Raw genomic sequence first — 15,268 nt, 5'->3', positions numbered from 1 at the left:
TCTGAGTTGGAGACCAACCTGTTTTACAGAGTGAGTTTAAGGGCAGCAGGGCTATGCAGAGAAACCCTGTCTCAAAAAACACATATTATTTCTATTGAGTTGACATTTTGAGATGTGAGCCCAGTGTTTAGAATCAATTAATTTTGTTTTTTCTAGACAGGGTTTCTTTGTATAGCTCTGGCTATCCTGTATTCATTCTGTAGACCAGGCTGGCTTTGAACTCAGAGATCCATTTGCCTCCACCTCCTGAGTGCTACAGTTAAAGGTGTGTACCACCACCCATCTGCAGGATTTTAGTTTTTAAGGAGTGTGTGCATGTATGTACACATCTTCCTAGGCATGGACGTACAGAGGCCAAAGGCATCAGATTTCCTTGGAGCTAGAGTTAGAGATGATTGTGAGCTGCTCAGTATGGATGCTGGGAGCTGAGTATACACTTTGACCACTGAACCATCTCTGCCTCCCTGTTCAAATAATTTCTGGTGTCCTTTAAAGGATTGCCAGTTGTATTAAGAGTTATGTTAAGTATAGGAGCTTATGTAATTATAGGATGTGAGAATAAAAAACTGTATTATATGTTTAGGTTTATAGGCCCATGCCTGTAATCCCAGCACTTAGAAAGCCGAGGTAGGAAATATTACTGAGTTGAAGGCAATCCTAGACTACATAAGACCTATCTCTAAATAATCAAACATGCCTTATATGATAGCAGTGATGGATACAAGAGGGGAGAAGATCTTGTGTCCAGATTTCACGAAAAGTAGCAGTTACACTTTCAGAGTTTTCAATGTAGAAAGAACTTAGAAAGATTCAAGGGGTGGGCCATTGTCTGATATGTGCTTACAACTTTAAGTATTCAATTTCTGTATTTCTAGAAATGTTAAAGGCCAGTGAACAAAGAAAAACACAAATATGTCCCCTTCTCTAGCCATACCTTGTAATTCAAAATATGAAGCAATTGAAATTTTTATGAAAAATGTATAACTATATCCTTAATAATCAAGCTTGAAAAATTAGCTAATTTCAGAGTATAATTATATTGAATCTGTTTATATAGAAGGAGAAATGTCACTTATGACTAAGAGCATCTGTCCAGCCAAGTGTGGTGATGCATACCCTTCTTCCCTGACTTGGGAGGCAGAGGCAAAGTGGTCTCTGAATTCCAGGCCATACAGAGTTGTGTAATGAGACCCTGTCACAAAAATAGAAAGTATACACCTCTTAGTGTTTGTCAGCCTTTTCAGAACAAATCTTCCTGGTACTTCATGGATAGTCAGTAGATTCATTGTCCTTAGGCACAGGCATAAAATCATGTAGTACTTTAAAAGAACTCACTTAGTGGAGAGTGCACACTAGGTAGGTGGAAGCTGATGAGCAGTGGTAAGTCACAAACAAGGCTTTCTGCCAAGTTCTTACCTATCATTGAGTGATGGCAGCAGTGGGTACTGAGTTAGAAAGAGAGGTAAGAGGTGGAAGTGGTAAACAGAGAATGTGATGTCGAGTTAGAAGTAGAGAGAATGCCCAATTTAAAATGTAAATAGTTCACAGTCTAGAATAGCGCTTTGTTTAAAAAGAGTGAGTTAGAGACATAGGGACATCAGTTGTCATCAGCAATACAAATGTTAGAGCAGAACCATTTTACAGATGTGTTGGTGATTGCAAGTGGAGATACAGAGTCAGAAAGAATCTTAAGCTATGATCTTACATCCAGGTGCATGTCTAGATTATTTTTCTTCTTACAGCCAAGTGCAAGATCTGTGAGTGGGCATTTGAAAGCGAGCCACTGTTTCTCCAGCATATGAAGGACACTCATAAGCCTGGAGAGATGCCTTATGTTTGTCAGGTATTGCCTTTTTCTCCAGAGCATTTTAGGCATTTTGTTTTTAAACTGATTATAAAGAAATCCTCTAATGAATATTCCTAAATACCCACTGTACACATTCCATTTAGGTACTCTGAAGACATACGGAAGGAGACGTTAACATAGTTCCTATAGTTAGGACTTTCTATAGGGTAACACCCAGACAGGGGCCTCCTGTGTATACTAAGAGTGTCCCCGAGCTCCCCCTCTCAGGATACAGGATGCTTTTATTCCTTAGATAATAAGGGTCGTTCTCAGACTCTGCTGTCCTTTACTGTTTTTATCACAACTAAACTTATCACTCACCTAGTCTCCATTACAGTACCAGAACAATAATACCTATACATTCAAGAATTACCCCCCATCCTTGTTGTTACCTCGTTTACGGCTCCAGTTATTCACTCTTATTCTTATTTTCCTTCTTGTATGACTCAGGTGTGTCAGTATCGCTCCTCCCTCTACTCTGAAGTAGATGTCCATTTTCGGATGATCCATGAAGATACCCGGCATTTGCTCTGCCCGTATTGCCTAAAAGTCTTCAAAAATGGCAATGCATTCCAGCAGCACTACATGAGGCACCAGGTATCAGGCACCAAGACAATCTTGTATTCTCATTTGAATTTCTGGATTCTAGGGTCAGGGATGAGATAGATAAACAATGTTGGTAGAGAAGACACAACTGAGAACAAACATCATTTAGTTCCTATTACTTGCCACACACTAGGTTAGATGTTAGAGATTTAGTACTAAAGGAAACAATACATGAAACCATCATGAGGGATGTGTTAACAGGGCAAGAGACAGAGAAGCATCTACCTATTCTGGGAGGTGAGGGAATATCCAGGAAGAAGTGGCGTTTGAGGTCTGAGGGATGAGTAATAAAGAAGAACAGAGAACAGAGGAGTAGTCACCTGAAGCACAAGGTCCACCTGGGCAGTGTAAGGAAGTGAGAGACGGTCTGTGTAGATTGTGGGACACAAGGCGGGTGTCAGAAGCTAGGTGGGGACAGGAGTACAAGCCCTGAGTGATAGGTTCCTACTTGTTTTATTCAAGATTATACCCCAGCTGTACTTAGTGAACTGAATGGAAGTTACAAGCAGAGACAGACTAGTCAGAGGCTTTTAGTGGGAGATGACCCTGGGTGTTGGTTCATGAAGTGAAGAAAAGGGATAGAGTTAACAGTTATTGCTAAGATAATATGGTACTTAAGGTTTAGACGTGGGTTAAGAGAATAAGAATAGTTCCTAAAATAAGTACTGTCTTGTCTTCAGAGTCCTAGCCATACTGCTGTCAGGCGGAGTCCCTAAGGGCTCAAGGGTTTGAGCTGCTGTAACCTGGTTACATAGCAGGGCCTTTTGTCAAAAAATCTTAAATGGTAGCTGGGCGGTGATGGCGCACGCCTTTAATCCTAGCACTCGGGAGGCAGAGACAGGTGGATCTCTGTGAGTTCGAGGCCAGCCTGGTCTATGGAGTGATTTCCGGGGCAACCTCCAAAGCAATACAGAGAAACCTTGTCTCGAAAAACCAAAAAAGAAAAAAAAAATCTTAAATGGTGCCTAGTCTTCTTTGACAGTCAAATGAATATCAGGACTATTTACTGAGAAATACTGAAGAAAGCAAATTTTGAGAGAATATTCAGATTTGAGTGTTTTGTCTTAGCACTATCTGTGGATATTTTTGTTTTGTTTTTACGAGACAGGGTTTCTCTGTATTGTTTTGGAGGCTTTCGGTCCAGCTGTCTGTGGATATTACACTATAGCTGGTAGATAAAAGATCTGAAGTCTGGGTTGCTACAAGAATAATTTGAGAATTATATAAATTCATTAGGTTTTAATCTTTTTTTTCTATTTTTGAGACTTGGTCACACTATATAGCCTTAGCTGGCCTCAAACTCAAAGAGATTCATCTGCCTCTGCCTCCTGACTGCTTAAAGATGTGTACCAGCACACCTAGTTGATTTTATTTTTATTTTATATGTATGTTGTTTTGCCTACATGTGTGTCTATGTCTCATGTGCATGCCCAGTGCCTGGGTTGCAGATGTAAGCCTCTGTGTGGGTGCTGGGAATTGAACCAGAGTCATTTGAAGAGAAGCCAGTAGTACTTTTAACCACTGAACATTTTAAACTTTTTAAGTCCTACAGATGTGTCAAGGAGAGGGCTGTGAGAGTCATTGACATTTCTGTCCATGAAACCTCCACAATAATCCTAGTAGGAGTTTTGATGCCAAGGAGACTGAAGTATTCTGAAGAAAAGGATGTGATCAAAATGCCCAGACTGCAGGAATGTTAGGCTAGAAAGAAGCCTGAGGCAGACCCTTTATTAATCAACATTAAGAGACTGGGGTTGGTTGGTAGCTCTAGCAGGGGAAACAGAGGACTTGCAAGAGTCAGTGGAGACACCTGAAGATGGGCATATGCAGAGCAGGGCAGAGGGCTGGGGGAGCCAGGTGATGTTGCTGGTTTTGTTGAATTTCACAATGTAGAATAGACATAACCTTGTTTTAAAATGCTATAGAAAGCCTAGAATGGTGGCTCACACTGTAATCTCAGCTCTCAGGAGGCTGAGAAGGTAGAATTGCCATTAATTTGGGTGCTGCCTAGACTGCTGAGTAAGTTCCAGGGTCGCCTAGGATACGCAGTGAGACTCTGTCTTTATAAACAGTGCTGCAAGAAAGAACCTGCCAGAAGAAAGTGAAGGTTTATAAGAGAAAGAGTGGAGATAAGGTGGCTGCTGAGTGCTCCATGTTGACATGTGCACACATGCACTCTCACAAAGTGCCTCCTTCGCTCACACTCCTTTTCATAGTATGGCTTGTGGAAACCAAATCTTAATCTTAGCTTAATGTTACATTTATATGCTGTCCAAGCAAAGAGAATTAATTATAGACGTGAGTCCTGTTTAGGCAGACCAAGCCCTCAAAATGGTCCCTGAAACATTGAAACATCTACATATAGAGATGTATTAAGAGCCTCCCCCATTCCACCACCACCACCTCCCACCCCAGAAAAAGGGAGAAAACAACAGTACAGAGGGGAGTACTGTCTTGTATGTGTGTTTTTAAAAATCATAAAGAATGTCCCGATGATAGGGTAAGCAAGTGTGTGTTGCTGGCCCATGTGCTCCAGGTCACAAAGGAGTGGCTGAGGATCTGTGCATCCGTGAGATGGTGGCTCTCAGGGATAAGTTTCCTAGTCTTAAATAGTTCTTTTCTTACTCTCATTCTCAGCATAAAGAAAGGAAGGAAGGAAAGAAAGAAAGAATAATGTTGACACTGATTGACTGGGAACCTTTAAGGAATTCTTTGTTTTGTTTTTCTCCTCTTCAGAAGAGAAATGTTTATCACTGCAACAAATGCCGGCTACAGTTTCTCTTTGCCAAGGACAAAATTGAACACAAGCTTCAGCACCATAAAACGTTCCGCAAACCTAAGCAGCTAGAAGGCTTGAAGCCAGGCACCAAGGTAAAGGTTTAGCCAGAGCTGGGGAGGGTGAGCGTACAGGAGACAGCACCCTGAGGTCTACTGTGGGTGCCATCTAATTGTTCTTTGGTTCTTAGGTGACAATCCGGGCTTCTCGGGGGCAGCCACGAACTGTTCCTGTGTCTTCAAATGATACGTCTTCTAGCGCCTTGCAGGAGGCAGTGCCACTGACCTCCTCCACCGACCCATTGCCTGTCTTCCTCTACCCCCCTGTCCAACGCAACATGCAGAAGAGAGCCGTGAGGAAAATGTCAGTGCCTCCTTCTAAATGCTAGGCGGGTGGAAACTGTATGGGCAGGGCGTTTCCTAGTAATCAAGGAAATCAGATACAGTCTGCCGCAGGGTCGGTGGCAGTAATAAAAATTATCTTTTTGACAGGAGTGTCATGGGCCGGCAGACGTGTCTGGAGTGCAGCTTTGAGATCCCGGATTTCCCTAATCATTTCCCTACCTATGTGCATTGTTCTCTCTGTCGATACAGCACCTGCTGCTCTCGAGCTTATGCCAATCACATGATCAAGTAAGTGGAGAGCAAACCAGGACTTCTAGTTAAACGCACTTCATTCCCTCCTGTTTCCATTTTGTTTCTTTCTTCAACTCCTCCTAGGTAGATAAAAGAGCAAACCCATATTCATTGGCTTTGTTAGTCTGTGCTCCAAATAGCCTCTAGGGTCTTGCTACTGAAAGTGCAGTTCAGGCATTGGATGAGAGCTTGTTAGAGATGCTGATTCTTCCCCCAGCCTAGACCTGAATGAGAACGTGAATTGTAATTGCCTCTCAGGTTCTTTGTGTTTATATTGAAGTTTGAGAAGCTGATTGATGGTCAGACTGGTCTGGACTGAGACGCCATCTCTCTGGTTGGACTTGTCATTGGCTGGTAACTCTGCTTCTTTGTCTTTCTCAGCAATCATGTTCCACGGAAGAGCCCCAAGTATTTGGCTTTGTTTAAAAACTCTGTAAGGTAATGAACACTTCTTGGTACTCTAATTTTTTAAGTTGTTAATATCATGTCTTTGTTTTGTGGAGTGGTTATGTGCATCTCTCCCTTATTTAAGCCTCACAGTTTAACTGTCTAATGTCATTGCCATATGTATCTAATATATTCTTGGTCCCTTTGTGTTCTCTCTCTCTCAGTGGAATCAAGCTGGCCTGCACTTCTTGTACCTTTGCTACCTCTGTGGGAGATGCCATGGCCAAGCATTTAGTGTTCAACCCCTCCCACAGATCTAGCAGCATCTTACCCAGGGGTAAGTGGGAGAAAATGGGGTGGGAGAAGGGATGTCACATTCTGTGAGCCAGGAGCATCTTTCTCTGGCCTCACCCATTCACTATTTAGACTCACACTATACTTAGACTCTTAGTATTCTAACCTGAAGTTAGATACGATTGGAAAGGTTGCCCCGTGAATTGTCTTATTAGTGGATAGCATGTTGAAATCTCAAGGTATCATCTATGGAAAGTTGGGTTTTTCCCCATGATCTAACTTTTTTTTTTAAATCTCATTTTCCCAGGACTCAATTGGATCTCTCACTCAAGGTAACATTCATTTCATGATTTCATGTGCACTTTGCATGACGTTTACTCTTACTAATACTGATATTTAAATTCCTAAGTTTAACTGATGTTTCCGCTCTCTGCTCCCCTCTCCACCTCCACTTGTTTAGGCCTGGCCAGACTCCTGAGCGAGTGCACGACCGGAACTTGAAGAATGTGTGTCTCCCACCTCCCTCCCTCCCTAACAAAGCTGCCACTGTGAGACCTATAGGAGCCACCCCAATAGAGCCTCAAGAGCTCGCAGTTCCTGTGGCCCAGGCACTTCCATCACCAGCCTCAACGGTGACCCCACCAGCAACCCCTACTCACCCACAGCCCTTATCCCTACCACCTTTGGCCACAGAGGGGGCTGAATGTCTGAATGTCGAGGAACAGGATGAGGGAAGCCCCGTCACCCAGGAACCTGAACCAGCATCCGGCGGTGGAGGCAGCAGTGGGGTTGGCAAGAAAGAGCAGCTGTCCGTGAAGAAGCTTCGGGTAGTCCTGTTTGCCCTGTGCTGCAACACAGAACTGGCAGCTGAACACTTCCGAAACCCCCAGCGTCGAATCCGTCGTTGGCTTCGACGCTTCCAGGCCTCTCAGGGAGAGAATTTAGAGGGCAAATATCTCAGCTTTGAGGCAGAAGAGAAACTGGCTGAGTGGGTGCTGATCCAGCGAGAGCAACAGCTACCTGTAAACGAGGAGACCTTGTTTCAGAAGGCCACCAAGATAGGACGCTCATTGGAGGGGGGTTTTAAGATATCCTATGAGTGGGCTGTACGCTTCATGCTGCGGCACCACCTCACTCCTCATGCCCGGCGAGCTGTAGCCCACACATTACCCAAGGATGTAGCAGAAAACGCAGGACTCTTCATTGAGTTTGTACAGCGGCAGATTCACAATCAGGACTTACCTTTGTCTATGATTGTAGCTATTGATGAGGTCTCCCTGTTCCTGGACACAGAAGTACTGAGCAGTGATGACCGCAAGGAGAATGCTCTGCAGACAGTGGGCACAGGGGAGCCCTGGTGTGATGTTGTGCTGGCTATCCTGGCAGATGGCACTGTCCTCCCCACCCTGGTTTTCTACCGAGGACAAGTGAATCGGCCTGCTAATGTGCCAGACTGTATATTGCTAGAGGCCAAAGAGAGTGGCTACAGCGATGATGAGATCATGGAGCTTTGGTCGGCCCGTGTGTGGAAGAAGCACACCGCTTGTCAGCACAGCAAAGGCATGCTGGTGATGGACTGCCACCGTACTCACTTGTCAGAAGAGGTGCTGGCCCTGCTTAGTGCCTCGAGCACTTTGCCTGCCGTGGTCCCTGCAGGCTGTAGCTCTAAAATCCAGCCACTAGATGTATGCATCAAACGAACTGTTAAGAACTTCCTGCACAAAAAATGGAAGGAGCAGGCTCGGGAAATGGCAGATACTGCATGTGATTCTGATGTCCTGCTTCAGCTGGTGCTGGACTGGCTGAGTGAGGTGCTGGGTGTCATTGGGGACTCCCCAGACCTAGTTCAGCGGTCCTTCCTTGTGGCTAGTGTTCTGCCAGGTCCTGATGGCAACATTAACTCACCTACCCGCAATGCTGACATGCAGGAGGAGCTCATTTCCTCCCTAGAGGAGCAGCTGAAGCTGAGTGGAGATCGGTCTGAGGAGACCTCAGCTTCTACCCCGCGGCCCAGATCATCTCCTGAAGAGACAGTTGAGCCTGAAAGCCTGCACCAGCTCTTTGAGGGGGAAAGTGAGACGGAGTCCTTCTATGGCTTTGAGGAAGCTGACCTAGATCTGATGGAGATTTAGGTGCTGGGTTATGAGAGCTTATGGAGTTGGGTAGGAGCGCTGAGGATGGTAGAGGGGCTTAGAGAAAGGGGAGTACCAACGGAGTACTTGGTTATACTTTTAATATTACACCACCACTCCCCTGACATTGATACTTCTGTGAATTTGTGGGTTATTAGGAAAGCCAGTAGTGATCACTTCTGAGCCAAGGAGCTGGTCCATTGGTTACTCACTTCTGCTAAAAACAGGTTTTTGTGACTTTTTTTCCCTCTTTAATTTAAATCACTGTGTTTGCTATTTTTCTGACAAAATCTAGGAAAACAATCCTTTGTGGGCAGATACTGTTTTGTTGTTTCCCCTTTTACCTCAATTGTATCATAGTATTTCTGGGTTTTGTTTGTTTTACTGTGTGGCCAATGTCTTTGGGCATGATACTATCTAATCATTGTTAATGTGAGAACTTTTCTGCAGATGGGAAAGAAAAAAATATGTAGCTCACAAACTGGTTTATTACATATGTGGATAAATCTTTTTCATTGTGGTCTTAACACTTTTATATAAAAAATGAAAATGAAAAAAGAATCCCACTGAACTCTTTCCTTCTCCTCCCTTCTCCCCTTCTCCAGAGGTGTTGGTTTCTACAGCAACTCTAATAGAAAATTGTGGCTTTAAAAATGCATGAAACCACCCTGAATCATCCAGAATGGATAGATGTTTCCATCCACCCTCCATCAAAACACAACAGAAACAATAGTTTTTACACTTGTGACCCTTGACCCCTTTCCTGATTTTCACACTGTCCTTTACTCTGGACAAAGGAGACATGTGTCCCTAGCAAGCAAGAGGTTGAGTGAAGTGATCAACTAGTGTTCAGTGGAAGCCATCCCTAGTCTGTCTTCCATCAGCGAGCCCCGGTGTACCCCTGCCTTGTCGGACTTTGTCCTGTTAAACATGTTCAGACAGCACACCTGCTCAAGACATCACAGGTACTAACTGGCAGCATATGTTAAGTGTTGAACTCAAAAAAGACACAGACCACTTGAACTCCCGCTAACCCATGGCTTTCCCGTTTCTCTCAATGTTTAGAGAAGAAACTGATACAAAAAAAAAAAGCATAGAGGTGTGCACAGAGACAGACATGAATCTTTATTTTTCACTGCCAACTTCAAGGAAAAGTTTTCTACAATTTGCATGAGGAATTTTCTTTTTTAAGAAAATGATATACTCATGGTGATAAACCAAAATGTACTGTACCATAGAGGAAAAAGAACAACAACAAAAAAACACCAAGTCTACCTTTCCCACAGCCACACCATTCTTGTCCAGCCTGAGGCTTTCGGCAATGTTTCCTCCTATGAGCCCAGGAGGCAACCTGCACAAGCTTATAAGTGGTTCATCTTTAAAGTGTACATAAGTGGAGCATTTAATAAAATGAGAGGAAGTGGATTTATAACCCTTTTTCTATGTGTCCCTGTTTAATAGGCTTTTATAGCTGGGAGATACTTGAGATGTGACAGTAAAGGCGTGGTGTTTGTAACCACCCGTTCCTCTCCCTGCAGTTTTTGCTTTAGCTCCCAGCAGTGAACAGGACGGATCCCAGACGTTTGGCCAGCTCTGAGACCATGGCGTTGGAGATCTGAACGAGGATCCACCTGGGCTTCTCACCCCAGCTTTTTGCTCTAATGCCATTTCACTGATGGACTGTACGTCAGAGCCAACCTTCTGCCTTTGAGAAAGCTGGAGAACTAACTGTAAGTGGTCACTTCAGTCCACAACCTAACCCTCTTTGGTCGTCCCTGCAGCAGCCACAGCCTTAGCGGAGCTGGGTTCCTGGCCTCTGCACATTGACTTTGGATGGGTAAATTTTTTTAAGATCATAGTAACAGTGGATCGGCTGGGTTTTGGCAAGCAAGTTGTCTTTGTGGACTCTGCCTGCATGGCTTAGTAGTAGAAGGAAGTTTTTTGTTTTTGTTTTTTTTTTTATAATTCAGTTTAATCAATAAACATGTATTTATTGACAACTTTCTGTGTTGAGATCAAATATGTCAAAATTCTGATTGAAGGCTCAGGATTCTCTATGTGAACCTGTCTGCTGCTGTCATACTCTCAGCATCATGAGAAGACCTACTGCTTTCATTTTTAACAGATACAGGTTCAAAACCACTCCAGGGATAGACCATAGCTAATTCCCAACCCTAACAGCTACACTTAGAATATGTTTTTATGCGTTGAATGTAGGTACCACCTGCTATCACAACATGCACGAAAGTCAGGACAACTCTTGAGCTCCTGCCGTCTTGTGGGACCTGGGGATTAAACTCAGGTCTTCAGGCCTATGTCCTAGGACTTGCCTGTGCACTCATGTGGAAAGTATAAGTGTGGTGTCTGATGACAACTTTGGGTGACTTCACTCTCCCCTATTTGACAGTTTTTCTGCTTCTTGTGCCTGGCCTCTCCTGCCTCTGCCCCCCATCTCCCTGTAGGACCTGATATTTGAGCTGCTTTATCCAACTTTCCACGGGCTCTGGGGACTCAAATTCAAGTCCTCACACTAGCACAGCAGGTGCCTTAGCACCCCAGCCATCTACCCAGCCACACTGGGTGATTTTTTTAAGTGATTTAATTAAGTGGCTATGTGCAGAGTGCAGGTGCTCACGCGAGGCGGTCATCGGATGTCCCTTGGTGCTGGAGTCAGGCAGTTGTGCAACACGCCCGTGGGTGCTGGGACTCAAACTCGAGTCAGCTCTTCTGCAAGAGTAGTAGTATCTACTCTTAGGATTATTTTCAATGAACACAAATGCTCCTTCAAAGTACCAGGTGCTAGAATTATAGACAATAAATGTTACTTGAATGTGTGGCTACATGTGGTGGCTTAGGGGCTGAGCACCGCCTTACAAAGTAGCTCTGCCTCATACCAGGTACCTGTCTGAAACTGCATTTTATCCAGTCAGGTTTGCACCTCCCACCCCCACCCCCACATCTACTCTACATTCTTTGAAAATACGTTACATGGGTGAAAATGAAGAGAAATGTGTATGTATATGTAAGTCAACTGAGTTACCAAAGATCAAGTTGACCCTTCAAGAAGCTAGCTCTAGGACAATCCCAATTGAATACTGTCTGGGGTCTTCTATGTTATCATGCAGACTCCTGTACTTGCTCCAAGAGTGTAAATGCTCCCATCACCACTCAGTGCCTGTGATCCTTCACTTGGGAGGCTGATGCCCTGAGTTGAGGTCAACCTCAGTCACACTGAAGCGCCTAGGGAAATGGCTCAGTCAAGTGGTTGCCATGCAAGCGTGAGTGCCCATGCTGTGCATGTCAAATGCCAGCCTCAGGGAGAGACAGGCTCCCTGGGGCCTTGGCTGGTCAGCCTGGCTGCATCAATAAGCTCAGGTTCAGTAGAATTATGTCAAAGACATCAACCTCTGGGCATGCAGACAGGAGCTAAATTCTCTGTCCAGGAAAGACAACAGGATGGAACACAGCAGCAGCTGAGTTCTTGGTGTGACCCCTTAGAGTAAAAACAGTCACCAGGTGTGGTGGCACAAGCTTTTAACTCCAGCATTTGAGGCTGAGGCAGGCAGGTTTCTGGGTTCCAGGTCAGCCTGGGCTACATAGTGAGAGCCAGTTTCAAAAATAAACAACTCAGCAAACATTTCAAAGGGCTGATTTATTTTACAAAAGTCTACCTTTGAGCCAGCTGATTGAAATATAGAAGGGCACAGCTCCAGCTGCGGGCAGCTCATCTGCATCATTCAAAGCCACTGAAAGACATTGGGGAAAGGTAAGTGCAAGGCGCCAGCTTCTGAGGGAGCTCCCCGCCCCCGAGAACCACCTGGAATTAGCTCTCCAGAAGGGCCCAGCTTTGTGCAAGCCAAATCTTTGCAACTCTCCCACACTTAGTTTCGCCACCGTAAACTACCTGATCATGTGGGCAATATCCCAGTTGGTCTCTGCTGACAGTGGTCCTTCTATCTCAACGCCTTTTTCAGTTACCGTGGCGATTTGAAACTGAAAGAAAACAAAACACACAATGAAAAGACCTGGTTTGGACAGGTCAAACTTACTGTCCCATCATTTGAAAACAGAAGTAACAGAATCTAGGTCCCAGAATTTAGTTTTTAAGACAGGGTCTCAGTATGCACCCCTGGGCTGTCCTGCAACTAACTTTCTCTGTAGACGAATATGACCTCAAACTCCTGAATGTTGGGATTAAAGGTGTTCAACAGTGTTCCTGGCCCCAGAATTTGTATTTTTCTGCCCATTTCTTACCCGGTTGTACGAACGGGCATCTCGATAGTACAGCACTCGCATGCAGCGTTCTACAAGCTCTCGGGCCTCAGTCTGACTCAGCACTGGTTGTTTCTCTAGAACTTCTCGAAGCAGAGGCTAAAAAGGTGGGTAAGACATGGGAGAAATTAGACACTGGCTTAAAAATAGGCAACCTGCTCCAACCCATCTAAACAATCACCAAAGTGAATAGACTTCTACCAATTGTCTCAACAGAATTTACTGCTGGCTTTTTTTTGCTTCATTTGACATTTACTTATTTTGTATATAAGTATGCATATGCATGTTGAAGTCAGAAAAGAGCTTGTAGGAGTTATTTCTCTCCGCTGGGGTAGCTATGAGCCTTGGCAGCATGTGCCTTTACCCATGAGCCATTTTTGTTTTGTTTTTGAGATGGAGTCTTCCTGTGCAGCCCAAGCTGGTCTGGAATACAGAGTCCTCCTGGCGCCAGCTTCCTGTACCCTAGGATTAGAGATGTGTACCACCACGCCTAGCTAAGATCCTCTTAAAGGGGAAGTCCTAAGGCTTCCAGCCTGCTACAAGGCTATTATTCCCACTAACCACATCTTGCCACCAGAAGGTCATGTAAATACACTGTTATACAAAGAAAACCAGATCCCAACGTCAGGGTCCCAGTCTGTCTCTTACCTCTTTTCCACACTGCCAGGCCCACTACTTACCTGAGCCAAGTATGCACCATAGCCAGTGGCTAGTGAAGGGGCTTCATAAGCTACACCAAGCATGTCCACATAACCAAGGAAGCTAGAGGGACAAACAGATCAAAGACCTCACTTAACCTTCCTTCTCTTGGCTGAAGGGGACCACAAGGTCTAAATTAAAAGATGGGAATTCTCTGGGGCTAAAGAGTCTGGGGTGGAGGAAGCAGGAGGGCTCAGTAGGTAAAGACATTTGCCACCATCATTCCTGATGACCCAAGTTTGATCCTTAGATCCCACATGGTAGAAGAGACCAACTCCTTACACACACACAAAACTAAGTGTAAAAAATTTCTTTTAAAAGACTGAAGAAAGCCGGGCGGTGGTGGTGTATGCCTTTAATCCCAGTACTCAGGAAGTAGAGGCAAGCAGATTTCTTTGAGTTGGAGGCCAGCCTGATCTACAGAGAGTTTCAGGGCAGCCAGAGCTGCCTGAAGAATGGAGAAACCTGCCTCAAAAAAAACAAAAAAACAAAAAAACTAGAGACACATTCAGTAGGTGCTAGGTCAGGTAGTCAAGAAAGTTAACAAATACCTTTCTCCATCAGCATAGCCTCCAATGACCATGGTGTTCCACAGGGGGTTCATCTTGGAGCGGCGGCTGTACATGGCTCTTGTCAACCATGAATGAATAGCTCTAGGGCTATAGCTGTGTCCGTCACCCAACAGCTCTTCATCAATCCTTAAAAACAATTGGTTGAGAAAGTAACGATAACGGAAGTCAGGTTCCCCATCCCATCCTTGACCTACACTCAATTTCACACACACCCCTATACCAAAAGATATTCAAAACACATTCACATGTTTGACTCAACAATTCCCCAAAGCCTCAAGTCCCTCCATTCCACCTAAGGGAATAAAAACGGGAGGTTCTCCGCTCCGCTTGGAGGCGACTTACACCATCTGGCCGAGAACTTGCTTCAAATACTGGAAATCCGCGTAGTCTCCCGAAGCACCCAGCATAGTGCTGTCGTTGACTCGCATAATGCGAGAGATGTTGCGGAAACGAGCCAGGGAGCCGTAGGAGCCCAGCATGTCTGCAGCAATAACCACTCCGCCGTCGAACTTCACCCCGAGGACCGACGTCCCAGTCACCATGGGGTTCCTGAAGAAGGAAAAGAGTCTTTGAGCGCAGCGGCCGGGGCTCCGGGTGCTGCCGCCTTCGCGCCGCGGGTCCCGAATCCCGGCCCGCCGCCCATTGTTGGCGCGGTTAAGGCGCAACTCACTGGGTCCGGGTGATCGGACCCTCGCAGAGCGCGGACACCGGGTCCATGAGGGCGCAGGGAGTGGACGGGACGCGGTAAAACTGCCCCGGAGCCGGCCCCCCGGCCCAGTGGCCAGCCCGTGACTCCCAGAGCGCCTCCATCTTAGCCACCACAGCCGAAAAATGAAAGCGCTTGTGTCACCGGAAGCGGAAGTGGTCCTTTGTTGTTACACCTCTCTTCTTCCTGCCAGGCACTTCCAGGTACCATGAGTGCCAGATTCCGTGTTGATGAGGTCGTCTGAAAAGTCTTGATCCAGAGTAATTGCTGAGACTGACAGAAATGCTGGGAAGCAGAGGCGGGCGGATCTCTGTGAATTCGAGACCAGTCTGGTCTACAAGAG

General features: G+C 45.3%; 2 protein-coding genes across 4 annotated transcripts in view; one reads left to right on the top strand and one right to left on the bottom strand.

The window, feature by feature from the left end:
• Pogz (pogo transposable element derived with ZNF domain) overlaps positions 1-10,676 on the top strand; it is a 45,920-nt gene extending 35,244 nt beyond the window's left edge. For all 3 annotated transcript variants that reach the window (XM_005084302.4, XM_005084301.4, XM_013123809.3), the window contains exons 11-19: positions 1,743-1,843; positions 2,297-2,443; positions 5,189-5,323; positions 5,419-5,591; positions 5,720-5,860; positions 6,245-6,301; positions 6,475-6,587; positions 6,852-6,876; positions 7,005-10,676. In XM_005084302.4, coding sequence (XP_005084359.1) covers positions 1,743-1,843; positions 2,297-2,443; positions 5,189-5,323; positions 5,419-5,591; positions 5,720-5,860; positions 6,245-6,301; positions 6,475-6,587; positions 6,852-6,876; positions 7,005-8,676 — 2,564 coding nt within the window. In that variant the 3' untranslated portion in view covers positions 8,677-10,676. The remainder of the gene's footprint in view (positions 1-1,742; positions 1,844-2,296; positions 2,444-5,188; positions 5,324-5,418; positions 5,592-5,719; positions 5,861-6,244; positions 6,302-6,474; positions 6,588-6,851; positions 6,877-7,004) is intronic.
• Positions 10,677-12,309: 1,633 nt separating this feature from the next.
• Positions 12,310-15,064, bottom strand: Psmb4 (proteasome 20S subunit beta 4). Its single transcript, XM_005084300.4, has 7 exons — positions 14,890-15,064; positions 14,562-14,768; positions 14,199-14,345; positions 13,629-13,710; positions 12,931-13,047; positions 12,581-12,669; positions 12,310-12,422 (listed from the first exon to the last, which is right to left on the bottom strand). Exons 1-7 carry the CDS (start codon positions 15,027-15,029, stop codon positions 12,410-12,412), a joined length of 795 nt encoding a protein of 264 aa, XP_005084357.1. The 5' UTR covers positions 15,030-15,064; the 3' UTR covers positions 12,310-12,409.
• Positions 15,065-15,268: the final 204 nt, after the last annotated feature.

This window comes from Mesocricetus auratus, unplaced genomic scaffold (assembly GCF_017639785.1).
Source record: "Mesocricetus auratus isolate SY011 unplaced genomic scaffold, BCM_Maur_2.0 Super-Scaffold_100009, whole genome shotgun sequence".
NCBI lineage: Eukaryota > Metazoa > Chordata > Mammalia > Rodentia > Cricetidae > Mesocricetus > Mesocricetus auratus.
The sequence above is the reverse complement of the archived record's forward strand: the minus strand, read 5'-3'. Positions and strand labels throughout refer to the sequence as shown.